This window comes from Vicugna pacos, chromosome 16 (genome assembly GCF_048564905.1).
Source record: "Vicugna pacos chromosome 16, VicPac4, whole genome shotgun sequence".
NCBI classification, from domain to species: domain Eukaryota; kingdom Metazoa; phylum Chordata; class Mammalia; order Artiodactyla; family Camelidae; genus Vicugna; species Vicugna pacos.
In genome coordinates, this window is record NC_133002.1 from 50,109,260 (window position 1) to 50,131,486 (window position 22,227).

Sequence of the window (22,227 nt, forward strand, 5' to 3'; positions counted from 1 at the left end):
CCCCTGGAGACAGGGACTAAGGTACAAAGGAGGAGGTGGGACACCAGGACTGCGGGGAAGGGGAGCTGAATGGAAGTGAAGGGTAGGGGAAGAGCAACTCAAGGGTGCTGATCCCAGCTTCCTGTTAGGATTTTCTTTGGCTGCTGCTCAGGGTCTACCTTAGGATGGTCACAGATGCCGAAACAGATATCTCTTTTCACGTGTTCTTAAACAAAGAAGACCTCGATAACTTCCTGTCTGAAGAATGAATGCTCTGGTAATTTTTCCAGGATGAGGGACACTGCGGGCACTGGTGTGAAACTCCCCAGACTTTTCCACGTCTTTGGAGAAGCGGTTCCCCTTGATCACGAACCAGGGAGCAAACAGTTACAAGCAGGGAGTCAAGGGGCCAGCCACCTGTTTCTGGCCACGGCTCAGACTTTGCTGCAAACTTGGTTAGTGTTTCCTTCCTTGGTCTGCTCCAGAAACCACTATTGGATCCGCAGGATGGCCCTCTGATTCAGAGTGACAGGGGGCAGATCCTATGCCCTCCTCATTCACCTGCCACTTGCACCCAAGCCTGCTCCTACAGAATTCTCTATCCCTGCTTAACTCATTATCTCTAGTCAACTGGGCTCTAGAACCGGAAAACCAAGTGTCTGACTTCGGGCGGGCCTCCCTAGTCACTCACGGACTCACTCAACTAACACCAACCAGAGTCCCCATGCTAGGGATGCGCAAGAATAAGGGGTACAGCGAGGGATGGGACGCGATACACAGGGAGCCCAGGCGCAGGGGTTTGGAGGCGGACATCGGGAAAGAGACGGGCCTCCGAGGGTAGGGGGTGAGGGTCCTCGGGGACCCTTGGTCGCAGAGGTACAGAGAGAAGGGAGGGAGGCGGCGATATCGGGTGAAAGCCGCAGGCGCCCGGAGCATGGGCGGACCTGCGCATGCGTCGATGGAGACTTTGGCGTCGCCCAGCGTCGTCAAGGTAACCCTGATCCACCACAGCTGGTCATGGCCTCGGGGACTGGAGGGAGCTGGGGTCATCCCCCAGCACAGCGTGCAGCCCTGACGGTGAAGGCTGAGCCGGGGAGCGGAGCCTACCTTTACCCCGGAGGCCAGGGGTGGGGTGGCTGGGTTGGGGAGCTGTCTCGGGAGGGTCTAAACCTCGGGTGGGGCCCTATTGGGTGAGTGAGGAGAGCGACCCAAGCCAGACAGGGAGAGACAAGAGAGCTGCGGGGCATCGGGCACAAAGAGGAAAATGCGGCTCCTGGGGGGTTAGGGAGGCAACTCAGCGTGAGGCTGTGGTCCCCATTCCTTCCCCACCGAGCCTGACTGAGTCTCCCCCTCCCCCAGCCCTGGGTGACCATGCTGCAGCCCCTCCCGTGGGCCATCCCACCTCTATCCCCGCAGAAGAGCCGCGTGAAGGAAGGTGAGACTCCGGGATCTCTCCACGTTGTACCCACCTCTGCCTGTCCTTGCTGCACGCCCCTTTCCGCGCCCCTGGCTAGTCACTGGGGAAAAGGCCCTAGGGTCGGAGCAAGGGCAGAGAGAGGCCTGGCATGGACCTGCTGAACTCTGGTCCTCTAGGCCTGCTGGAGCTGATGCTGCTGCAGAATGCACACATGCACCAGCTGCTTCTGACTGGCCAGGTGACAGCAGCACTCAACCCCTGGCCTGCCTGGCCCCGCCCTCAGGTGCGTGGGCTGGGGGTGGGGGAGTAGGGGGTGGGCCACTGGGCCGTCCATCTGCAGGTCCAGAGATGAGGAGCCATCTGGGATTCCCCAATCTTGAGAAAAAGGACCAGACAACAAAAGAGCCAGAGACAGCCCACACCTATCTTGCTGGGTCTGTTTGACATCTATTATGTGTCAGGCCCCGTGTCAGCCTCCATGGGGTGGCAGTAGAGGGCGGTCCCAAAATACAGACCACTCAGATCTTGTTTTCAAGGTTTTTCTGCAGTGCACGCCCCCACTGGCTTGCAGGCCCAGGAGGGCAGGCACCATTGTACTGGGCCCTACAGGGTGCCTGATTCTTTTAGGGGCTCAACTGATATTTGCTGAACAAGTGAGTGAATACATGAATGACTGTGAATACAAGGCAACTTTGGCTGTGATTGGCACAAAGTGTGAGTGCCACCTGGTTGGGGCATGAGGAAAAGGTCCTTGGAGGAGGAGGAGGTGGCCTTGGAACCAGCCCTTGAAAGCCAGGTAGGATTCTGATGCTTGGAGGAGGTGAGGAGTGTCTCCACCATCCAGGCTGGCAGGGGCTGAGTCAGGAGGTCAACCAGTGCTGGGCACCTTGAGAGGTCTGGAGAAGTGACAGCTGGGTGGAAAGAGGATACCTATCAGCTTGAGTAGAGAGGGCTTCCAGGAGGGGCTGGTCAGAGGTGTCCAGGCTGAGGGAGACCCTGAGAAGCTGTTGCTGGCCCTCACCCCCAGGCCCTCACAGGGCCCTTGGGATGAGCGCCAGCCCGTCACCAGTGAGGCATAAGTGGGTCCAGGGACTGAGGGTTGACATAGGCTGGGACCTGGGACCCTTTACTGCAGTGCTTGCACCTAGACAAATGTCTCCTCCAGCAACAGGATATAAAAGGCACAAACTACAAAGGGCACAAAATAACTGCACGCACGCGCACTCGGGGCAATGATGAACAATAAGATGCAAAAAGGTCACAAATCAACTCTCATGTCTCTGGTTTAGAGACCAAAAGCAGGGAACTGCGCATGATGCCTGCACACAGCACCACCAAGGGGGTGAGCAGACCACCTAGGCCACCCCTGCAGCCAGACCCACCGATCAGCCCCCACCGTCTCACCATCTAAGAAACCAGCCCAGCCTCCTGGGGGAGCGACCAAGGGCACCTGTTTGTTGTTCCCAGTGCATTCCCAGCCTGAATTTCTTGTCTAGCCTCTTATCCGTTTCTGTTGATTAAAGAGTCCTAGGACCCAGAATCCATAACACGGTGAGACGAGGGGCAGCTTGCTGGTCCCCCTGCCCCAGCTCTGGAGTCATACCTGGATTCCCCCAGTCCCTGCTTGGCCACTTATTAGCTGAGTGACCTTAGAAAAGTTGCTTAACCTCTGAGCCTCAGTTTTCCCACCTGCGAAATAAACAGTGTCTCCAAAGCGCCTTGCTTGCCAGTAGTAAAGTCCCAGTGAACAGTAGCCATTTTCTGCAGTGTATCTGGGGAAGTGGTTTCAAGGAGTGGAGACTCATTCTATATCCTCTCCTGTTCCTTTGTGCACAATCCCCAGGTCTACCTGGAAGATCAACAGGAGCAGTGTGAGGAGGAGGAGGAGGAGGAAGAGATGAGGGTTCAGGAGGAAGGCCCTTTGGTGTTCCACCATCACTACCTGCCCTGCCTGATCCCCGATCTGGGAGCCCTGCTCCCCTGGCCAACTCCTCTAATTTCCCCTCCCCTCCATCAGTCCTACTTGCAGGACACAGCCAGGGTTCAGCACCATACCCCTGCCTCTGGGAAAAGGTAGATGTAAGTGAGGTTGAGGGGGGCGGGGTCTGGGTGCTGCCAGGCTGGGCTGGAAGAGGTGGCCAGGGGCTGAGGGTGGAGATACTTGTGGGTAAAATTCCAGGGGCCACCCTGGGGCCTCTGATATTAGGGTTTTTCTTTTCTCATCCCCATCTCAGGCGAGCCGTGCCCCCACCTCCACCCCCCAGTGCCACAGAGACTGTGGGTGCGGATGTACCCCCAGCTTCAGGTAGGTACTAGATGGATGTCAGCGGGGCCCAGGCCTAGGGGTGGACCAGAAGATCAATAGGATCACGTGCCCTGTATGTGGCGGGGGACCCTCTGTCCCTGGCAGGCAACTGGCCTGTCCCCTTCCCTTTTCCTCCTTGGGGTCCATGAAAGCAGGAGGGAGTCAAGATGAGGGTGCTGTCTCCCCCCAGACTACTATGATGCCGAGAGCCTACCGTGAGGACAGACCATGGCCCTGGGATCACACCAGCTTCATCATGAGGCTGGAAACAGCCCTGAAGACTCCGTGTGCCAACCCTGCACTCACGCCTGACAGCCCTTCTTACCCCCTCAACTGCAACCAGGCCCTCTCCCTCTCCCTGAGGTCAATCAGTCCCCTCTCCACTCCAGGGAGACCTTGAACCAGCCGGATCTCTGCTCCTGAGGGAGAGCCCCTTAGAGCAGTGCCCAGGTCCTGGAAGCCGCATGAATGGCCGAATCCTGCCCCACTGACAGCTGCCTGGGCTAGGGAAGGCCTGGGAACCAGATGCCCCCCTCGACCTCCTCCCCTCCCCTCCCTCTGGGATGGCCAGGGCTGCAGGATCTCAGTTTGGCCCAATAAAGGAGCGGGAGGTAAGAGGACAGGAGGGCTTTTGTTATCCATGTCTCTCTGAAGGCCCAGTGATGGGGGAGACCCTCAGGGCTCCTACTCTTAATCTGGAACCTGGCTCTGTTGGCAGAAAGGAGAGGTCAGAGCCATGTCCTGCTCCAACGGGAAGTCGCCTGTGTTTCCAGAGGGCCATGGGGGAACAGTGTCTCACTGCTCCTCTGGGCCAGTGTGTGTCTCCCCCACCCTCCCCCAGGAGGAATGAGTCACTCAGGGCTGATGAGGGTGAGTGAATGGTGCCTGGGCTGATCAGCATGGAGGCACCCAGGGCCTGGGCTCGCTGGGGCTCTGGAAGACCCCTGTGAAGGAGAGGGTGGAGGGAGGCTGACGAGACATTTGGAGACAGAAGTCCAGGCAGGACTGGTGGGTCCTCTTCCTGGCCATTCCCAGGAGGAGACTGAGGCATGGCGTTAAGTCCAGGGGTCTGTGTTCGGACTAGGAAAGTAAATGTCCCCAAGTCCTCTGCTGCTTGTCACAGTCCTTCAGCCAGGGCTGGACCACAACCCTAAGGAGCCACACTCAGTTCCAGTGGCCATGCAGCTCAGGCAGGCTGTGCTGGGTGGGTCCCTCTCAGCCTCATCCAAGTAGCCTGCACCCTGTAGATACCTCTCCGCCTCTGGTTACCCTGCTGGCCGAAGACAAAGCAGAGCAGGACGGATGTCACAAACAGGAGCAGCACCGACACGACCACGATGATCACCGCCCAGTTGTCTTGCACAGGCTCTGGGGAGGGAGGGGACAGTGGTCTTAGAAGTCCTCTGGTCCTAGGCGTCACAGCCTAAGGGGGAGCAGAGGTCCACCCATCACCCACCTGACTCTCGTCCACCCTGCAGTCACCTTGTGTTGCAGACATGAGTGGCAAGTTGGGTATTAACTAGGGGGAAGGTGGAGTAGGGTCCAGGCCACCAGCCAGGCCTCTGTCAGACCACCAGGGCCCAGATGTCCCCTTGGTACTGGCCCCTGGCACCAGCATGTGGTTCCTGGACATTATGGCCTGGACAGTGGCATGGTCCAGGCCAATCCCCTCCCTGAGCGGAGATGAGGGTGCTTGTATCAAACCATGTGAAGACATGGAACATCTTGGCCATCTAGAGTCACAGAACGGTGGAGCTCCAGGGGACCTATGGGGTCAGTCAGGCCAAATTTCCCATTGTGGAGTCAGGCCAAGGCCAGAGAGAGGAGCTTGACTTGCTCAAATTCCCACAGCTCACTAATGGTCGAGCAACTAGTTGGGGTCTAAGCTTGCAGCTTGGAGAGAGCTCCAGGGAGGAGATGGAGCCGGAGGAAAGACTTGGACAAGTGTGGGGCCATGGGAGCCTCCCCCTGAGCCAGCAGAGAGCAGGGCGATGGCTTTTTCTTCTTCCAAGGGGCTGAAACGTGAACTGTCTCCCTCCGCCTCCTCTGGGGGCTCCCCCTCACCATAGACCTCCAGCGCCTGGGAGTCTGAGACGCTGTCAACGACCTTCACGCCGCGAGACCGCAGGTCCATCTTGGCCTGGCAGGAGAAGTTGTGGGAGCTGTCTTCCAGCTGAGCCTCGGCGCTGTACGTGACCATGGCCTCTTGAGGGGAAAGTGCTGTCCCCTCAAAGGTCTGGCTGTGCAAGACCTCAGTGCCATGGAGCAAGGTGACCGTGAGGCCCTCGAGGGGCGCCACGGAGGGCACCCTGCACTCGATGGTGAACGGGCTCCCTACGGGCACCCGCATGGGCTGCAGCTTCAGCAGCACTTGCTTTGGAGGGTCTGCAGGGAAGAAGGAAGGCAGGTCTGGTCAGGACAGGGGTGCAGAAGCAGCAGGCCCCATTCAGCCAGGACCATCCCCTGATACGACGTGTTCTCAGGAAGTGGGCTGGGGCCTGGCCTGCTCTGCAGTGTAAAGAGAGGAAGGAGGAAGCAGGTCAGCTTGAAGGAGGAACTGGGTGGTTGTTTTCCGGACATGACGATTTCTGGAATGGACAAGAATGGAGGGGGCCTGGGGTCTACAAGGAAAAGCTCCAGAATCTGTAATACAACCAACTAGAAGGATATGCAAAGTTTGAATCTGTCTCCTTCCTCTCTGGAATTTAAATACAATTTCAAAAGTTAAACAGATTGGATAACTATGTTGAAGGAGACTTCCAAAGGAGTACTCACGGGAACTGGGCCATGAATTGTGAGATTCTTAAGAGGTGCAGGCTGGAGTCAGCCACCTCTATCCTTCTCCATCAAACTCAGTAATCCCTTGGTTCTTTTTTGAACTACAATAACCTGCCCCCGTCACCCAAGGACAATATGTTAGACTTAGGGCATCTTCCTCCTCTTTTGATCCACTGATGATGGTAATGAGGACTTGAGCACCACCCTTGGTGCCGAGCTGTTGAGAGACTCCTGGCTTATCCAAGGTCTCTGTAGCCTGTGGGCAGGTTGTGTGATGGTCACACCTTTGCCAAGGGCCCTCAGAGGAAGATACAACCACCGGTGGTGCCTCAACCTTTTCTCCAGGAGGGGAAAGGGCTACTGGAGAGTGTGCCAGCGCTCCTGACAGGCACCACGCTGCTTGTGCTGGGATTTGGGGTGTCCTGGTGTTGGGGGTGCGACTGAGCTGGGAGGAGACTGTCCTGCTGCATGGGAAGTGACTTTTGGATTTGTCTTAGTCTTGCTTGGATTGCCCTTCTGTAAGCAAACCTTAAAAACAGGTTCTAGCTGCCTCAAGGAGTTCAGGGGAGGGTGTGAGCAGATGCTGAGCACCTGATCCAGGTCCTGCTCCCTGTCACCCCAGGAGCCCAGGGAAGTGGGGGCCAAACCGAGAGCAGTCAGCAGCAAGAACACAGCGGCTCTGCGAATACCCAGTAGACATGGGCTGTGGCCTGGGGAGGGGGCCCCGCAACACAGCACTCACAGAACATGTTGATGTTGAGACTCTTGGACCCCAGCTTCCCGGAGCACCAGAAATAGCAACGCATACTCAAATTCTGGGAGACGTTGAAGATCATAAACGATATCCACTGTTGGTGTTTTTGAAGGACAATTGTGTCTAGGCTGGTCTCCAGACCACCCTTGCTAGGGTGGGTACAGCTGGTACTACAGTTAATCACCCCAGACCCTCCGGACTTCACCATCAGCTGCTCTGGTGACACACGTACCTCGAATGCCTCCTCACTACACCCTGGAAGACAAGAAACATTGGGCAGCAGGTGTCCCCACTGCCCTGCCCAGTAGAGCCGCCCATGGCTGCCAGTCTGATCAAGGGAGAGGGGTCCGAGAAGAAAGGCCAGGGATGGCCCCTCTGGTCCTCTCCCCTTGTTCAGACCTGATCGCCTGGTGTCAAGACCAAGGAGGCTGCCCCCACAGTGGGCTCCCTGCCTCTGGTTGCTCTTCCTCCAGCTCTGTCACCTCCAGATTAGTCTTTCTGATGCACATCTATTTCCACTCTGAGGGATCTTCAAGGCCCAGATCAAATGTCTCCTCTTCTGAAATGGAGGTGAACTGTGTCCTCTGAGCCTCCATGGCTGTGGGATTGACACTTCCCTCCCTTCTTTCCTTCCTCTGCAAATCCTTTTTGACCACCAGCTGTGTGCCAGGCACTTCTAGGCTGTGGGGATCCAACAGGCACCAAAGCGCACAAAACCCTACCCTTGCAGAGCTCAAGCTGTAGTAAAGGACACAGGCGATAATGAACAAGTGAAATAGGCAGCCTGTCAGTTGGTGGTTAAGCGCCTGGGAAAGGAAACAGGGAGCGGGGCGGGGTTGCCACGTTAAACAGCGTAGTCGGCACAGGCCTCATGGAAACACCAGTGTTTGAGCAAAGATAAGAAGCTGTGGTGGATGGCCGGTGGCAGGGCCAGGGGTGGCCCTGGGAAAGCCCAGCAGGGATCTGCAAGTGGAGGGAACTGCCAGAGCAAAGACCCCGGGGCCAGGCCAGAGGAGACGAGGATCGCTGGAGCTCAGTGAAGAGGAAAGCAAGGGGAGGCGTGACTAGAAGGGAATGGGACCCTCTTGCAAATGACTGATATTCATGCTGATTCTCCCTTAGACACTTTGGAGCTTCTAGAGGGCAGGGCCCAGGTTTTGCATGTTTCCTTTTGTGTCAGCACAATGCCCTGTGTGTGGCGTAGAGCCAAGAAGTGTTTCATGTATGAAGACAGGGCCCTGGGCGCTCAACCCCCACCAAGTGATGACCTGAAGGTGCTCGATCCCAGCGAGCTGGGTCTGTCTGTGTCCTATGCTCCCGCCACACCGGCAAGCCCCCTCTTAGCCCTCAACTAATAGCATAATGAAGGGGCGAGAGAGGGGCTTTGCAGGAATAGGGAACTAGATTTGAATCCTGAGTTTGCCAGGTACTAGCTGTGTGGCCTTGTGCAAGGTTCTTCCTTTCTCTCAGCCTCAGCTTCCCCATCTGTCATGTGGGCTGGGTTTTCATGAAAAGCACCTGGCGGGTTGTCCAGAATAGACTGCTGGGCACATGCTGGCCTTTTCCTTTCTGTCCCCTGCACCCCACTGCAAGAGGTTTCATTTTCACTTTTGATCCAGAAGGCGATGCCCTCTGCTGTCCGCCAGGCCACATCTGCCGACCAGCTGGGGCGTGCCCTCACCTTCCCCTGAACTCTGTCTCCCTTCACCTCGGCCTCCAGCCTGCCACATCCACATGCCAGGAAGCTGTGGGGCCCAAATAACCGGGCATCCAAAAGGCCACAACCCCCACCCGCTGCCCAGGGTCACAGGAAGCCAGGCTGGCACAGCATCCTGTACCCACGGTGGGTGGCCGCTGGACTCAAAGCCTCAGAGATTTCTGGACCAGGACCCCTCTCCCGCCCAAAGCCAGGGGAACAGGCACCCCACCCTCTGGGCTGGCACATGCCAGTCAGGAACCCCAGGCGCTGGCTCACCTGGGCAGCAGAGCAGGGTGAGAAAGGCCACACACAGTCCCCAACAACAAAAAGGGGACATCTTGAGCGGTGTCCAAGGGCTCACAGGAAACAGCCGAGGACTACCTGGAGAGAGTTGGAGGGCGCGGGTCAGGGACTGGTGGCCTGGAGTCATAGCCCGGAACCCTCAGCCTCTGTGCGCTGGTGATTGCATTTCATCTTATTATCTGAGCGGTCCTGAGGAAGCCACGTGGTCTGTAAGAAGCCAGGAGGCAGAGGGCATAACCTAGTCCTCCTGGCACACGCCCTAAAGTCAGGTCCCAGGTCCAGGACAGACGGTCACCACAGCTCAGCAGGCAGAGAGTCCTGGGCAGGTTTGTTGGTGCTCTGGTCACCTGCCTAGCATGAGTCTACTGAAACCCTGATACCCTGCTCAGCCTTCAATTCAACCAGCCCCTGACTCAGCTGATACAGGGACACCTTGAGGGAAATGCTCCCACAGTAGCTCCCCAGCAGTCTGGACTGTTACAGACAGAGGTACCAAGGGTCAAGCTGGCTGGGGCCCAAACCCCCAGCTTCCATTTCCCTGGCCTGGCTCATGAGGCACCCTACTCCAGACAGGGAGACCTGATCCCGGGGCTCAGGGCCTGAGGAGTTGCAGTGTGTTGCTAGACAGGATATGTTAGCACTGAGGGCCTCCCCAGAAGCAGTGAGCAGGTGACAGGGGAATTTGATGGTCTGGAGGGCCTTCCCTGGAGGCTTCTGATCACGACACCAGTTTTCTTGGCCCCAGTTATGCCTGGAGCCCTGGGGACTGACAGGGCTTGGGAAAGGCAGGAGAGGAGAAGGTTTGCTTGTTTTCTTAGGGGCACCCCAGATTCGGCCTTCCAAAGGGACGCCCCAGTGTTTTGGGGACTCAGGCCATACTCCATTCCTGGGTTGGGAGGGTGGGGTGAGGTCATGCCCTTCTCTTTGGCTAATGAGGTCAAAGGCTGTTATTACTGTGTGTAGATGTCAGGTCAGGGAAGACCCTGGATGGTGCCGCTGGGCTTCAGGAAAATGCCCAGAAAAGATGGAGGAAAGGGTGGAGCTGTAACCCTAGTCCAGGGATCTGATGCCACATAGGATGCGGGAAATACTTCTCCAACCCAAGCTAGATGCCAAGGGGGTGGCCCCAGGGCCTCAGACAGTGGGTGCTGCTATAGTGGAGACTGTGGTTTCTGCCGGGTCAGAATAATAATAACAAAACAAAAATAATAGCAACAATAATACAACAGTGAACAATTACTGACAAAGCACTCTACACATATTAATTAATCAACCTCCAACTTACTGCCCCCTCTTACAGACAGGGAAACTGAGGCCCAGAGTGATTAAGTGACTTTCCCAGGGTCACATACCTAGGAAGGCGGTCATGAAGTTGATGAAAGAAATGGGAGACAACTACAAATGGAAAGATATGCTGTGCCCATGGACTGGAAGAATTAATATTATTAAAATGAACATGCTACCCAAAGCAATCTACAGATGCAATGCAATCCCTATCAAAATACCATAGGCAACTTTCACAGAACTAGAACAAAGAATTCTAAAATTTGTATGGAAACACAAATGACCCCAAATATCCAAAGCAATCTTGAGAAAGAAGAATAAAGTTGGAGGTATCATGCTCTCTGTTTTCAAACAATACCACAAAGCTACAATAATCAAAACAGTATGGTACTGACGCAAAAACAGAGCTCAGAAATAAGCCCAGATTATATGGTCAATTAATCTACAACAAAGGAACCAAGAAGAAACAATGGGGAAAAGATAGCCTCTTCAATAAATAGTGTTGGAAAAACTCAACAGCTACATGCAAAGAGTCAAACTAAATGACTTTCTATACACAAAATGTTATGATAAATCATAGAGAAAAAAATGAAAAAAAAAACCAAACTAAATGACTTTCTCACATCATATACAAAAATAAACTCAAAATGGATCAAAGACTTGAATGTAACAACTGAAACCATGAAATTTGTAGAAGGAAACACAGGCAGCATGCTCTTTGGCATTCACCTTAGGAATATTTTTTGGGTATGCCTTCTCAGGCAAGGGAAGCAAAAGCAAAAATAAATAAATACATCAAAGTAAAAAGCTTTTGCACAGTGAAGGAAACTAGCAACTAAATGGAAAGGCAGCCTACTAAGTGGGAGAAGATATATGCAAATGGTATACCCAATTCAGGGCTCATATCCAAAATATACAAAGAATCATACAACTCAACATTAAAAAAGAAACACCCTATTAAAAGAAAAAGTGAACCTAAAAACAGGACTCACTAGTTGTAAAGCTCTGTGCACCAGTGTAGGGCCTCAATCAGCTTTTGTGTGTGTGTGTGTGTGTGCATCAACTTCTGGTGTACAGCTTAATGCTTCTCAATCAGCTTTTTATAGCCTAATTTTTGGTTTTTTTCAGGGGGGGATTAGGTTTATTTAGTTTTATTTATTTTTTTAATGGAGGTACTGGGGACTGAACCCAGGACCTCGGGCGTGCTAAGCACGCACTCTACCACTGAGCGGTAAGCCTCCCCGGCCAATAGTCTCATTTTTAAGTGTGTATAACCCAGAAGGATCACCAGACATTTTAGAAAATCTGCAACTTGGAAAAGATCAAGATAAAACTGATGTCAGAGGTCACAGAGATAATACAGGGTACTGAAGAAAACTTTTTTAAAAATGTTGAATTGATTACCTCAAATACTAATTTCCCCTTAAGAAAGGGACAGGAATCAAGAGCCCTTGGAAATTAAAAATGATTGCTGAAACTAAGAAAAATGTCCTAGAAAACTTGGAAAATAACACCAGGAAAATTTCCAAGAGGAACAAAAAAATCAATGAAGGGAATATAAGACATAAAAAGGTAAGTGACATGGAGGGTTAAACTCAGAGTTCCAACATGCTACTGTAAAAGTCCCAGAAAACACACACAGAGCAAGCAGAGGGGAGACAATTGTTTAGAAAATACACAAGCACATTTTTTGTAGTTGAAACATATGATCCTTCAGGTTAAAAGGGCTCACCCTGTGCCTAGCATAATGAATAAAAAGGATGTGCACCCAGGTATGTCGTCGCAATCTAGCAGGAGACCGTCCCAGAGGTTTCCTTGAATCACACTCTACTGACTGGGTGGGGGCCGGGGGTCCCAGACTGAGGATGTGGCCTCATTCCTTCAGGGAGCCAGTAGCCAAGGACACCAGATGAGCGCTCACTCTACCCTGGATGCAGTGAGAACCCACCCTGCCATGGAATTGGATGACCAGCTCTTTCTCAGTCACAGGGACTGGCTTGTGTAAACCAAGATTTTTTGAAATTAGTTTATTTATAAATTTATTAATTTATTTTAGTTTGGGAGGGCTAATTAGGTGTGTTTGTTTTTAGAGGTGGTCCCGGGGATTGAACCCAAGACCCCATGAGTGCTAAGCATGTGCTCTACCACTTGAGCCATACCCACCACCCAAAAGCAGGATTTTTAAAAAGCAACATTCAATATTATTCACAATGGGATTTTAAAACTGATATACTTGTATTTTTAATAGGTGACAAAGATACACCAAAGCATGAATGATGATTCTCTTGTGATGCACAATAAGCATCACCTGGGGGTTAAAGAGTGCAAAGCCCGGGTTTGTTGGCCTGGGCACGTGTGTGCTGGCCAAGTTCCTCAGACACTGGTTCTGATATGAGAAGGCCCAGCTAGAAGTGTCCAAACAGCCCACCCAGCCCCTTGGGGTGACGAAGCCCACACTGATAGGGGAAGGGCAGCTTTGCTAAGCCACAGCTGTGGTTTTATTGTGTTTTTTTCATCATTGTGCTGGTCTTTTGTTTGGAAGGAGGTGGGGGAGGGAATTAAAATACTGGTTTACCTTGGTGGAGGTACTGGGGATTGAACCCAGGACCTCGCGCATGCTAAGCATGTACGCTACCACTGAGCTGTACCCTCCCTCCACTGTTGTTGTGCTTCTTTTGCCCTCAGATTCTTCCCTCTGTAGCACAAAAGAAAGAAGGGGGCTTCTGAGCCTCCCAGGATGGAGGTCAGACCGCAGCTCCACACTTCGTGGCACCGGGTATAAATTATCCCCTTTCTGACCCTTGGTTCTCCTTCACTCCCCCTAAAATTGTTCTGAGGAGAGCGGGTGCTGAGAGAATGTCCATTCCATCGTCACCCTCTACCCTCTCCCTTCCAACCTGGCCATCCCAGCCCCTGGGAAAAGACACCAAAACCCCACAGTTTGTGCCAAGGGAGGGCAGTGGGGGGGTGCTATCCCTGCCCCACCCACCTTCCCTTGGATTCAACCATCGCATCAGGTGTCACCCCAGGGCCAAACAGGGTAATCAGTCACGGATGGGGAGAGCAGTGTGCTAGGCAGGGGAAGTCAGAGCACCAGGAGAGAACCCCTGTTCTCTGCACCCTTGGATGGTCTCAGAGCACGAACTTTTTATCCTGCCAACGCTGACCTCACCTTTACACTGTGTGTAGCAGCCTTTTCCCTGGACATATTTCCGTAATGTATTAGTCAGGAGGGCTCAGCGCACTGCGGTGACATTTCGGTGGCCGAACGCAAGGGCTTCTCTGGCTGGTGAGAAGGCTTCTGAGTCAGGTGACTCCCTGATTCAAATTGCTTCCACCTTGTGCCTGCACAGAGGCCCATCACTGAGGCAGGGGAGAGGGAACTGGAGGCTTGTGCCAGCTCTGAAGTGCTTTGGCTCAGAAAAGACCCGTGTTACTTCACTTCCAGCCCAGAGGCCAGAATTAGTTATGATCTCCAACCTAACTTGAAGGGAGGCTGGCAATGTGGTCTTCCTGGGTATCCGGAAAGAAGGAAGGAAGATTTGGTGAAACACAGCATTATCTCTGCCACTCCAAACACCTTTCCTTTTCTTTTTTTTAAACTAAAGACAGTAATTGGAGATGAGGGTATCTCCTCTCTTGGAGAATATCCCGTTAGCATGTGAAAGGCCTCTGACCAGTATTGCAGGAAACAGGGAATCTTTTTCAACATTTCCTAAACTTCTTTGGTCATTGAGCCCTTTTTTCTAAGTTTAATCTCCTTTGGAACTAGTACTCTGAAGTGCAAACTTTCGGAAATTGAATAAATGCGTCACCTGTGGCCCCTGGTTCTCTCGCGTTGGGCCAGCCACCTCTCAGAGAAGCCTGTCTGGACCAGGAGGAGCCCCTGCTGGTCCTGAGGGATGGCCACCCCACCCCCACCCCATGGTGAACAGCTCTTTCTCAGCGCCTCCTCCGCTGGCTTCCTGTGATTCACACCCATCCGGCAGCCCCTTTGCAGGAACTATCCCACGGAGGGGTGGGCCTCAGGCATAGATAAATGCTCACGTGGAAGAGACCTGAGTCCAACTTCTGACCCGAAGCAGAATTTCTCCCTGGCCTGTTCAGGGCGAGGCCTTTGCCCTCGGTTGGATTCCTAGGACCCAGCTCCTGTGCACTTGCAAAGCCTCCTTTGGCCTTGCTGGGCAGCTCAAGGTGTTAGGCAGGCCTCCCTCCTACAGCCGGGGATCTGCTGTCCGGGACCCTGCTCCCCTGCTTCCAGCTTAAATCCTCTGGAGTGAGATAGCCAAGCCCGTTCATCACTACGTGACAGACATCTGAGTGCACACCTGCTCCCCCTACCTATCTCTAGGCCAAACTCCTGTCTCTTCAAAAGTCTGTGACCGTTTCCGGCCCCTCACGGCCCTGCTCACACCCCCAGACCCACCATGAGTGTCAAGGCCAGGCTTCCCGTCATCCTTGGGGTTGGGCCCAGCATTCCAGTTTCTCCACATCTGCTGGAATCCTAATTGGGTCACGAGTCACGGTGGTGATCAGTCACTCTTTCCAGCTTTGTGTAGGCTGCAGGGAAACAGAACAAACCTATTTCTGGGGCTTCATTCAAATCACTGAGCCGGCCTGGGAAGGGGAAGGCCGACTTGGAGGCACAGGGAGCAGAGGGCAGGGAAGAATGCTTACTGGGCTCACCTGCTAACCTCCTCCGAGGCCAAGTGTACTCAGTTACTGTCCTGCTGGCCCTGCCCCTCCTGCTTCTGGAAACTGCCCCCTCCAACCCCTGCCATCTTTCAGTAAGGTTTCTCACCAGCCCTATTCCTCTGCCCACAGCTAACCGGCCAAAACACGGGCTCGTGACCTGATTTCTGGCCTTGGCAAAGGATCTGATCAGTTCCTCACCAAAGTGAGGATGTTAAATGTTCTTGATCTGGAGGGAAGTACTGGTCTTCAAGGAGAGAGGAATGAGGCCAACCTGCAATCGGGGCACAAGATGCCCCAGCTCTGTGCCTGGCCCAGTGGGAAGGGCAAGCAGGTGGGGCTGTCATGTTGGCTGTTAGGATCTCTTGAAGCCAAGGCATGGGTCTAGCACAAGTGACACAGGTGGGACAAATATAGAAAGTACAAGGGCGGGGGGTATAGCTCAGCTGTAGAGCACATGCTTGGCATGCACGGGGTCCTGGGTTCCATCCTCAGTACCTCCATTAAGGGGGAGAAAGAAGGAGAGAAAGATAGTATAAGGAGGTGCATTCACTGTTCGAGGACAGTTGAGTCTACGTACACATGTATTTAATAGACTATATCAAATCCTCAGAAAAAGTCCTCTTCACAGCCCAACACTGACTCAGCACGAAAACAGCAAACTCTCCCTCAGTGGCCAGAGACCATGGCCCTTGCCTGCAGTGTCCTCCGTCCTGCCGACCTGCACCTCTCTGTTCTAAGAGGCAGCTGACAGAGCTAGCAGGTGCCTCCCTCCCTGGCCGGGGCCAGTTCAAGACTTGGGCCCCAGCATGGGCTTAATACCTTTTCAGGGAATCCACGAGCTGTCTCTGCTGCAGCGTCAAGGGACAGGAGACAGGGAGCAGGTGCCAACAATGTCCCCCTCGTGCTCCCTTGCATTTGGCTGCATCCAAGGGCCAACGCTGCAGAGACACGAGGTGCCCGTGGCTCTCAGGGATGCTCCTGGTGCCCACTGAAGTGGGGAGATGAGATGCTGGTGGGCAGAGTGGAAGGAGCCAGCTTGCTAAGCTGTCCTGGGGCTGGTGGGCCCTCGGGGTCCTCCTGGGAGCTGCCCCTTCCTGGTGGCTCAGAGAAAGCAGAGCCTCCTCTGACTTCACCAGAGGCGGTGGGGTCAGGGAAGGTGAAAGCATGTTGGTAGGATCCTAAATCCCAGCAGGCTGGCAGCTGAGCTCCCTCCTTCCGTGTGGGTGGATGTGTCACGGGCTTCCGACACGCACAGCTTGCTGGTTTTTCTCCCCTTGTGGATTTCTGGGCCCAGTAACCTATTCACACCTGTCCCAAACTCTGCCTCACCTGGGGGCATGTCTGTCCCAAACTGGCCACCTTCCTGGAATTCAGTCCCTGGAATCGATCCTTTGGGGGACTTCCTGCAGTGTTTCAAGGAACCTTTGCCCACAGAAACGAAGGAGGGCTTTCCAGCCCGGGTCCTGCCGTGACACCAGTAGGCAAGCACACCCTCCCCTTTGTCCTCCCCCTGCTTTGCCAGGTGCTCACCTTCACCAGCCAAACCCCTACCGGGATGCCAGCCAAGAGCAGCCCCTGGTCTGAGAGGGGTGGGAAAGTCTGTAAGAAGATGCAGCTGGCTTCCAAATCTAAAACTACCTTTATTTGTGGTTGGCTCAACAGAAGATGCCTTCATCAATCAACAGAATTATAAAACTGTACAAGAGGTACAAAAATAGGCCGTTTAACTTAGACAATTACCCTCACATCATCAAGCTTTAAAAATACATAAAACTGTACAATCTGGCAGTTTATAAAATATAAAGCTAAAAAGAGGGTTTTAGGTTCCACAAAGAGGATTGTATCACACAATTAACACATATCCATTAAACAATTAACCATTCACAGAGAAGACACAATGGCACAGAATTTTTTTAAAAATCACTCAAAAATTAGTATTTTCACCCCGACCAAATTATTCACCCTTTAATGACAAAACTACTGTAAGGCGTCCATCCCATGGAAGGATACAGTATAACTTTTCCTTTTCCAGTTTTAAAATGGTCAGGGGTGTTGTCCAAAACAGATCTGATGTGCTTTAAGCAAGTGCAATTGTCACTGGATACAATTCAGAGTAAAAATTAAATAATATAAATAGGTTAAATAAATAGGTGCTTGCAAAAGGAACACTACATAAGGTCTGCATCTGAGAGTGCTGCGGAGTTGACAGGTAATGCTTTCTAGGTAGGTGGGGACTGCCCCGTCACAGCTTTTGGGTTACTGAAAAGGAATACTGTACCCGCCAGACACACAGCCCAGGTGAGGCGAGCGGGGTGGGGACTTTGGCTGGAAGTGTCGGTTAAGGCTGCTCCAGGGGGCGGCTCATCGCAGATGCTGTCTGTGGTTTTCCAATGAATACAGAGAGGATTTAAGTGCCGACACAAAAATCAGAAGCAGTTACTCATGGGAAATCACTGTTTCAGAAAGAAAGCCAAGTATAGGAAGAGTAGACCCTGTGGTTTAAAAGGTAAGGCCCAGCCCTGGCAGGTGGGATTCTGGCTCATCTGGACAGGACACCTGGTGACTTCCTTCCACGCAAGGTCGATGCGCCAGGCCACGGTCAGCTGAAATGACTGCTCAGGACGGTGAAGGGTGGCCGAGGAACACTGGGGAATAGGAAGAAGAGGGAGTTCAGAAACTGCGTGAGCAGAGAGAACGCTAAAGAGAATGTGAAGAGGTTCTTTACAGATGTACTGAGGTCTGCCTTCCAGCCTGAGGAGGCTGCGGAAGTGGAACCAGCCCACCTTCCTGGACGACCTCAAGGCTGAGGGTCCGATGAACAGAGATGCAGGATGAGAACAGCCCCGGGAAATGCAGGCCTGGTCAGCGTCCAAATGCTGAGACGAAAGTGGCCAAGAGGAGAAGGCCCTACAACCACATCGGCGGGAGCAGTCAGATCAGCCACCAGCTCATCTCTTGAATGAGTGAGGAAGATCTCACTGACAAACGAATTGCATTCACACAAAACCTCACCCACAGGATCAGGGTGAACTCTGCTAAGGACCCTTCTTCTAGACTTGGTGGAAGGCGAGTACTTTGCTGGACCCACTAACCTGGGGATCTTCCACTATGACACATGTAATGGGTCGGAGTGACGTCTCCCTGGGAAGAACCTATGAGGACAAGGGACTGAGTGAGTGACGGGGAGGTGGGAGAGGACCTTTGCACCCAGGATCTTATACCTCCGTTTCCAGATGGTTTAGTGACTTATCAAATACAGGAACGATTCCCAAAAGTGCAAACGCTCTGGTGCCTAGTGACCGGTTGAGCTGTTCGAAAACTGAAGTTAAAAGGACTCAAGAAGCAACAAGAGAATTCTGGCAGGTGCGCCAAAGACAGAGTCAATACAAGGCTCCACGCAAGATTTAAACAAATTATGGTATCCCTGGGATTCCTACCAGATGTGACTAAAATGTGTCTTAAAAAATGAAGATGGTGTACCTCTACGAAGTCAAACAGCTTTCCAGGAACCTTACTAAAGATCAAACAGTTCAGCTGTGGCAGGACTCAGCAGGCAGCAGAACCCTCTTCTAGCAAAAGAAAGATACCCTCCCCCTGCACCAAGCACAACAGGACACCAGAATTCTAGAAACCAGAACAGCATAAGCCACATGCTGCCCAAGGTGTTCCCATGACAAGTGCCCACATGAGAACTCTTCACACCACCTAAAGGCAGGGGACGGGGTTCCTAACGGTACAGAGGGAAGAAGGACAGAAGGCAACCTGGCCAGATGTAATCGGTGCAAACCCCCAGGGCACCCCCCCCTACTCCCGAGTTTTCTTGGCGGTGCTGACATTTACTCACCGCTCTTTCTCTCTCTCTCTCTGTCTCATCAGCTCTTATGAAACAGAGCTTTTGCCTGTTCTGTTCACCTGCGTCCTGCCCAGCTGACACAGTGAGCGCTCAAAGGAATTACTCTGAATAAATGAGTTTGGGAAAGTTGCATGCTTAAAAACTGGTATGATAAGCAGAAAAGGGATTTTTTTAAAAAGTTTTTCTGGAGACGAACTGGGCCAAAACAGGGAGCTGACACAAATCCTGGGCTGCGGGGAATGACCTGGCTCCCCCCGAGACAACATTCAGCAGCAGGGAGAAGGCAAGGCAGCTGCCCCCCAACCTCGCGGAGAGCTGGCGTGTTCCTTTAAGTCACTCAGCTTGGACTGGCTCAGCATCTAGCCAGCTGGCAGCTGAGAGACCTGCAGAGCAGGATGGAGAACAGCGGGGAGGGGCAGGGGCTGGCTCGGGGAGTCAGAGCGGGGAGAGGAAGACTGACTGGCTTTGATCCTGGAAAACGGACAGTGTGCACAAGACACCACGGGGCCCACAGAGGATGCCGGGGTCCAAGGTCTAAGAGAGGTAACTGATGAGGTTTAAAGATGTAGGATAACATTAAAGGAGAAAAAAGAGTGACTTTAGGTATTAGGAAAGGAAGGGAACTGAGTTCTCTGAAGGCAGAATGAGCGTTTTTGAGGAACAGCCTTCATTCAAATACACCACCAGAAACATCTCACAAGAAGAAGAAACAGTGACTTCTCTGCCAGTCAGCAAACCTCGACAGTAGCTGAGTGGAGTCTCAGTTCACCAGGACCGAACTGCAATGATCCGTTCCCCCGGCTGCAGAAAGTATACGGAAAACGTTTCCTTACTGGTACCCTGATTGCATTTAACCTCTAAGGCTCTCGGTAGAGAAGACAGAAATTTTTGACTGAAACTAAAGTTAAAAATTGTATTAATTTTAGGGGGAAAAAACCCCATGGTATTGACATAATTTAGAAATATTACTTTGAAGTTACTTCACACATGCATATAGTGTTGCTGTAACATTTAACTCTTCAGCATCAGAGAATGTTCTGCGTATGAACACTCTTTCTGGAGGGGAACGGGACTGTGGGTACCACATAAAATAGAAGATGTGTCATATTTCTTGCATTACTTCCTCATGAGTAAGCTTCAAGTGAAGTTGAGCTCACGCTTATGTAGCATTCTACACTATGATCAAAATATAAAGTCATTAAAATCTGCTGAGAGAAACATAGAAGCCTGTCCACGAAGCATGTGGTGACCCTGGCCTCGGCTCTCAACCCCCTGGCCTGTCCTGCTGGCCCCAGGGATAGAGCAGTCTCAAAGCTTACCTGCTGGCCAGAGCTCTCCCTGGGTGGCCGAATGTCCCTTTGGCCTGCTCCCCTCCAGTCCTAAGGCCTGTCCCTGCCTGGTTCTGAGCTGCTCTCCTTGGTGGCCAGGGGACTTACCAACTCTTGCCCCCAAATGCTCCTAAACATCCCCAGGTGGCCCAGCACATGAATCTACCAAAGGCCACCTGTGTGCTAGGCCACAGCTGCCTCAGGACACAGAGCCCTCTTTGCTTCTGAGAGACCCGCAGGCTCGGCCTCACCTTCCAGCGCGCAGTGCTGACCTGTCCTGACATCGTGCCACCCCATGTTCAAGGCTCTCCCTGCTCCCGAGGAAACACTGGTTACAGTGACCTCGTAAACTGTGGGCACATCTGTGATCGGTAAGGCATCTCCGATCCCGGGGGACGACACCCTCTGAACATCCTTCTCCTCCCAGGCACCCTCACCTCTCGAGCCCTGCTTCTAGCAGAGGCTGCACTTGGTGCATCTCGGCCTAGCTGGTCCAAAAGAGATGCTCCTGGTCCCAGCACTAGGCAACACTGAGGATACCCTCATCTCTTCCTTGAAGGCCCATAGGTTGACATCAAACAGAAAGTTTAAAAAGAAACGCAAGTTGTGAAGCGAGTTTATCCCGGAGAAGGCAGAGGGTGCTCCTCTTGCTGCTTCTGGGACCGGCCCTCCTTTGCGGACGGCCCCCCCTTTGTAAAGCTTTCAGGGCCAACATCTTCCCAGCTCCCTCGCAGGTCAGGAGGGGTCAGCACCCTCCTTTGCCGGCTGCAGAGCGGCCAGCTCAAGGCACTTGGCTTCAGAGCCTGGTCTCCCTGCTAAGCTGGGAGGCGTCAGGCTGAGTGAGGCCCGTGGAGACCAGGCCCTCAGTCACAGCGGGGGCCACCAGAACGGAGGCCGCCCGGCTCAGAGGGCGTCTGGAGTCATGGGGGGCCGGGACTCCGGGCGCTCGAGGGAGTAGTAAGGCTGGAAGGGTCTCTCGTGGCAGCACAGCTCCATGGCCCGGTAGGTGTGCAAGAGGAGGTGGGGGAAGCGGGCGGTGAAGTAGCGCACGAAGTCGTCGGGGAGGGAGCCCAGCGTCTCCCGCACCTCCTCGGGGAGCTCCCGGTAGTGGTGCTTCTGCAGACGGGACACAGACACCGGAGTCAGCGGTGAGGAAGCCCGCTGAACGCTGGCAAGAGCCTCTTATTCAAGGCAGACAGAACGTTAGCTGGGTCTCGGTAAAGGAACAACCTATCTGCTCCCCTCGCCTCTTCCCCTCCTGGGGGGAGGGGGGGCGGGGCTCCGAGGCGGGGAGGGGCCGCGGGCCAGGCCCAGGGCGGGCGGGTCCCGGGAGAGGGAGCTTCCTGGGGCCGGTAGGGGGCCCCAGAGAGCCCGCTTCCCAGAGCATAACCCGCCACCTCAACACCCCTGAAGGGAAAATCCACTTAGGGGACAAAGAGCCTCTAATTTTTCCCTTGCGGCCAAAGCCTCCCAGCCTCTTGAGGTCACGATTCCAGTGTGGATGGAGGGGCCCACAGAGGAGGGACACGAGGAGGAGGCAGCTGTGCTGTGGGCCCCGCCAGCCCAGCGCTCACGGCCCTCACCTTATTTCTCATGGCCCGGAGGAGGTCTCGGACGGAGCCGCCTTTATAGGTTCTGAATTTACGCAGATCTAGGAAAAACACAAGGAATGCGATGTAACAAATACACAGCTTTCAAAAGAAAACAATTTCTGGGGCTCCTGGGGATTAAGCCACCAGACTGAAACACAGCCTAACTCCATCCTCTCAGGGCACCGGAGCATCTCCCAGACTGAACCCGAGGGCAGCAGCGTGAGTACGAATTCCACCTCC

The 22,227-nt window shown here is 53.4% G+C and overlaps 3 protein-coding genes across 6 annotated transcripts in view; 1 reads left to right on the forward strand and 2 right to left on the reverse strand.

Annotated features, from left to right (window-relative positions):
* Nucleotides 1-618: 618 nt before the first annotated feature.
* On the forward strand, nt 619-4,323 carry LOC140686179 (proline-rich protein 29-like). 2 transcript variants are annotated; one of them, XR_012059787.1, is made up of 6 exons: nt 619-1,056; nt 1,339-1,414; nt 1,573-1,679; nt 3,240-3,475; nt 3,631-3,701; nt 3,892-3,910. XR_012059787.1 is itself a non-coding variant. In XM_072939414.1 (6 exons), the coding sequence occupies exons 1-6, from the start codon at nt 742-744 to the stop codon at nt 3,918-3,920; spliced, it is 828 nt and encodes a 275-aa protein (XP_072795515.1). In that variant the 5' UTR covers nt 620-741; the 3' UTR covers nt 3,921-4,323. The 2 variants fall into 2 exon arrangements, 1 of the variants encoding a protein (XP_072795515.1); XM_072939414.1 differs by having other exon boundaries at nt 620-1,056; nt 3,240-3,469; nt 3,892-4,323.
* A 68-nt stretch (nt 4,324-4,391) lies between these two features.
* On the reverse strand, nt 4,392-9,308 carry ICAM2 (intercellular adhesion molecule 2). Its single transcript, XM_015235197.3, has 4 exons — nt 9,209-9,308; nt 7,222-7,488; nt 5,766-6,086; nt 4,392-5,069 (listed from the first exon to the last, which is right to left on the reverse strand). Exons 1-4 carry the CDS (start codon nt 9,267-9,269, stop codon nt 4,888-4,890), a joined length of 831 nt encoding a protein of 276 aa, XP_015090683.3. The 5' UTR covers nt 9,270-9,308; the 3' UTR covers nt 4,392-4,887.
* A 7,526-nt stretch (nt 9,309-16,834) lies between these two features.
* The window catches only part of LOC102537861 (serine/threonine-protein kinase/endoribonuclease IRE1), a 76,780-nt gene continuing 71,387 nt past the window's right edge, over nt 16,835-22,227 (reverse strand). For 2 of the 3 annotated variants that reach the window (XM_072939415.1, XM_072939417.1), the window contains 2 exons: nt 21,979-22,046; nt 16,835-21,511 (listed from right to left, as the gene is read on the reverse strand). In XM_072939415.1, the coding sequence (XP_072795516.1) occupies nt 21,299-21,511; nt 21,979-22,046 (281 nt within the window). In that variant the 3' untranslated portion in view covers nt 16,835-21,298. The remainder of the gene's footprint in view (nt 21,512-21,978; nt 22,047-22,227) is intronic. The other variant, XR_012059788.1, reaches the window with a different exon arrangement.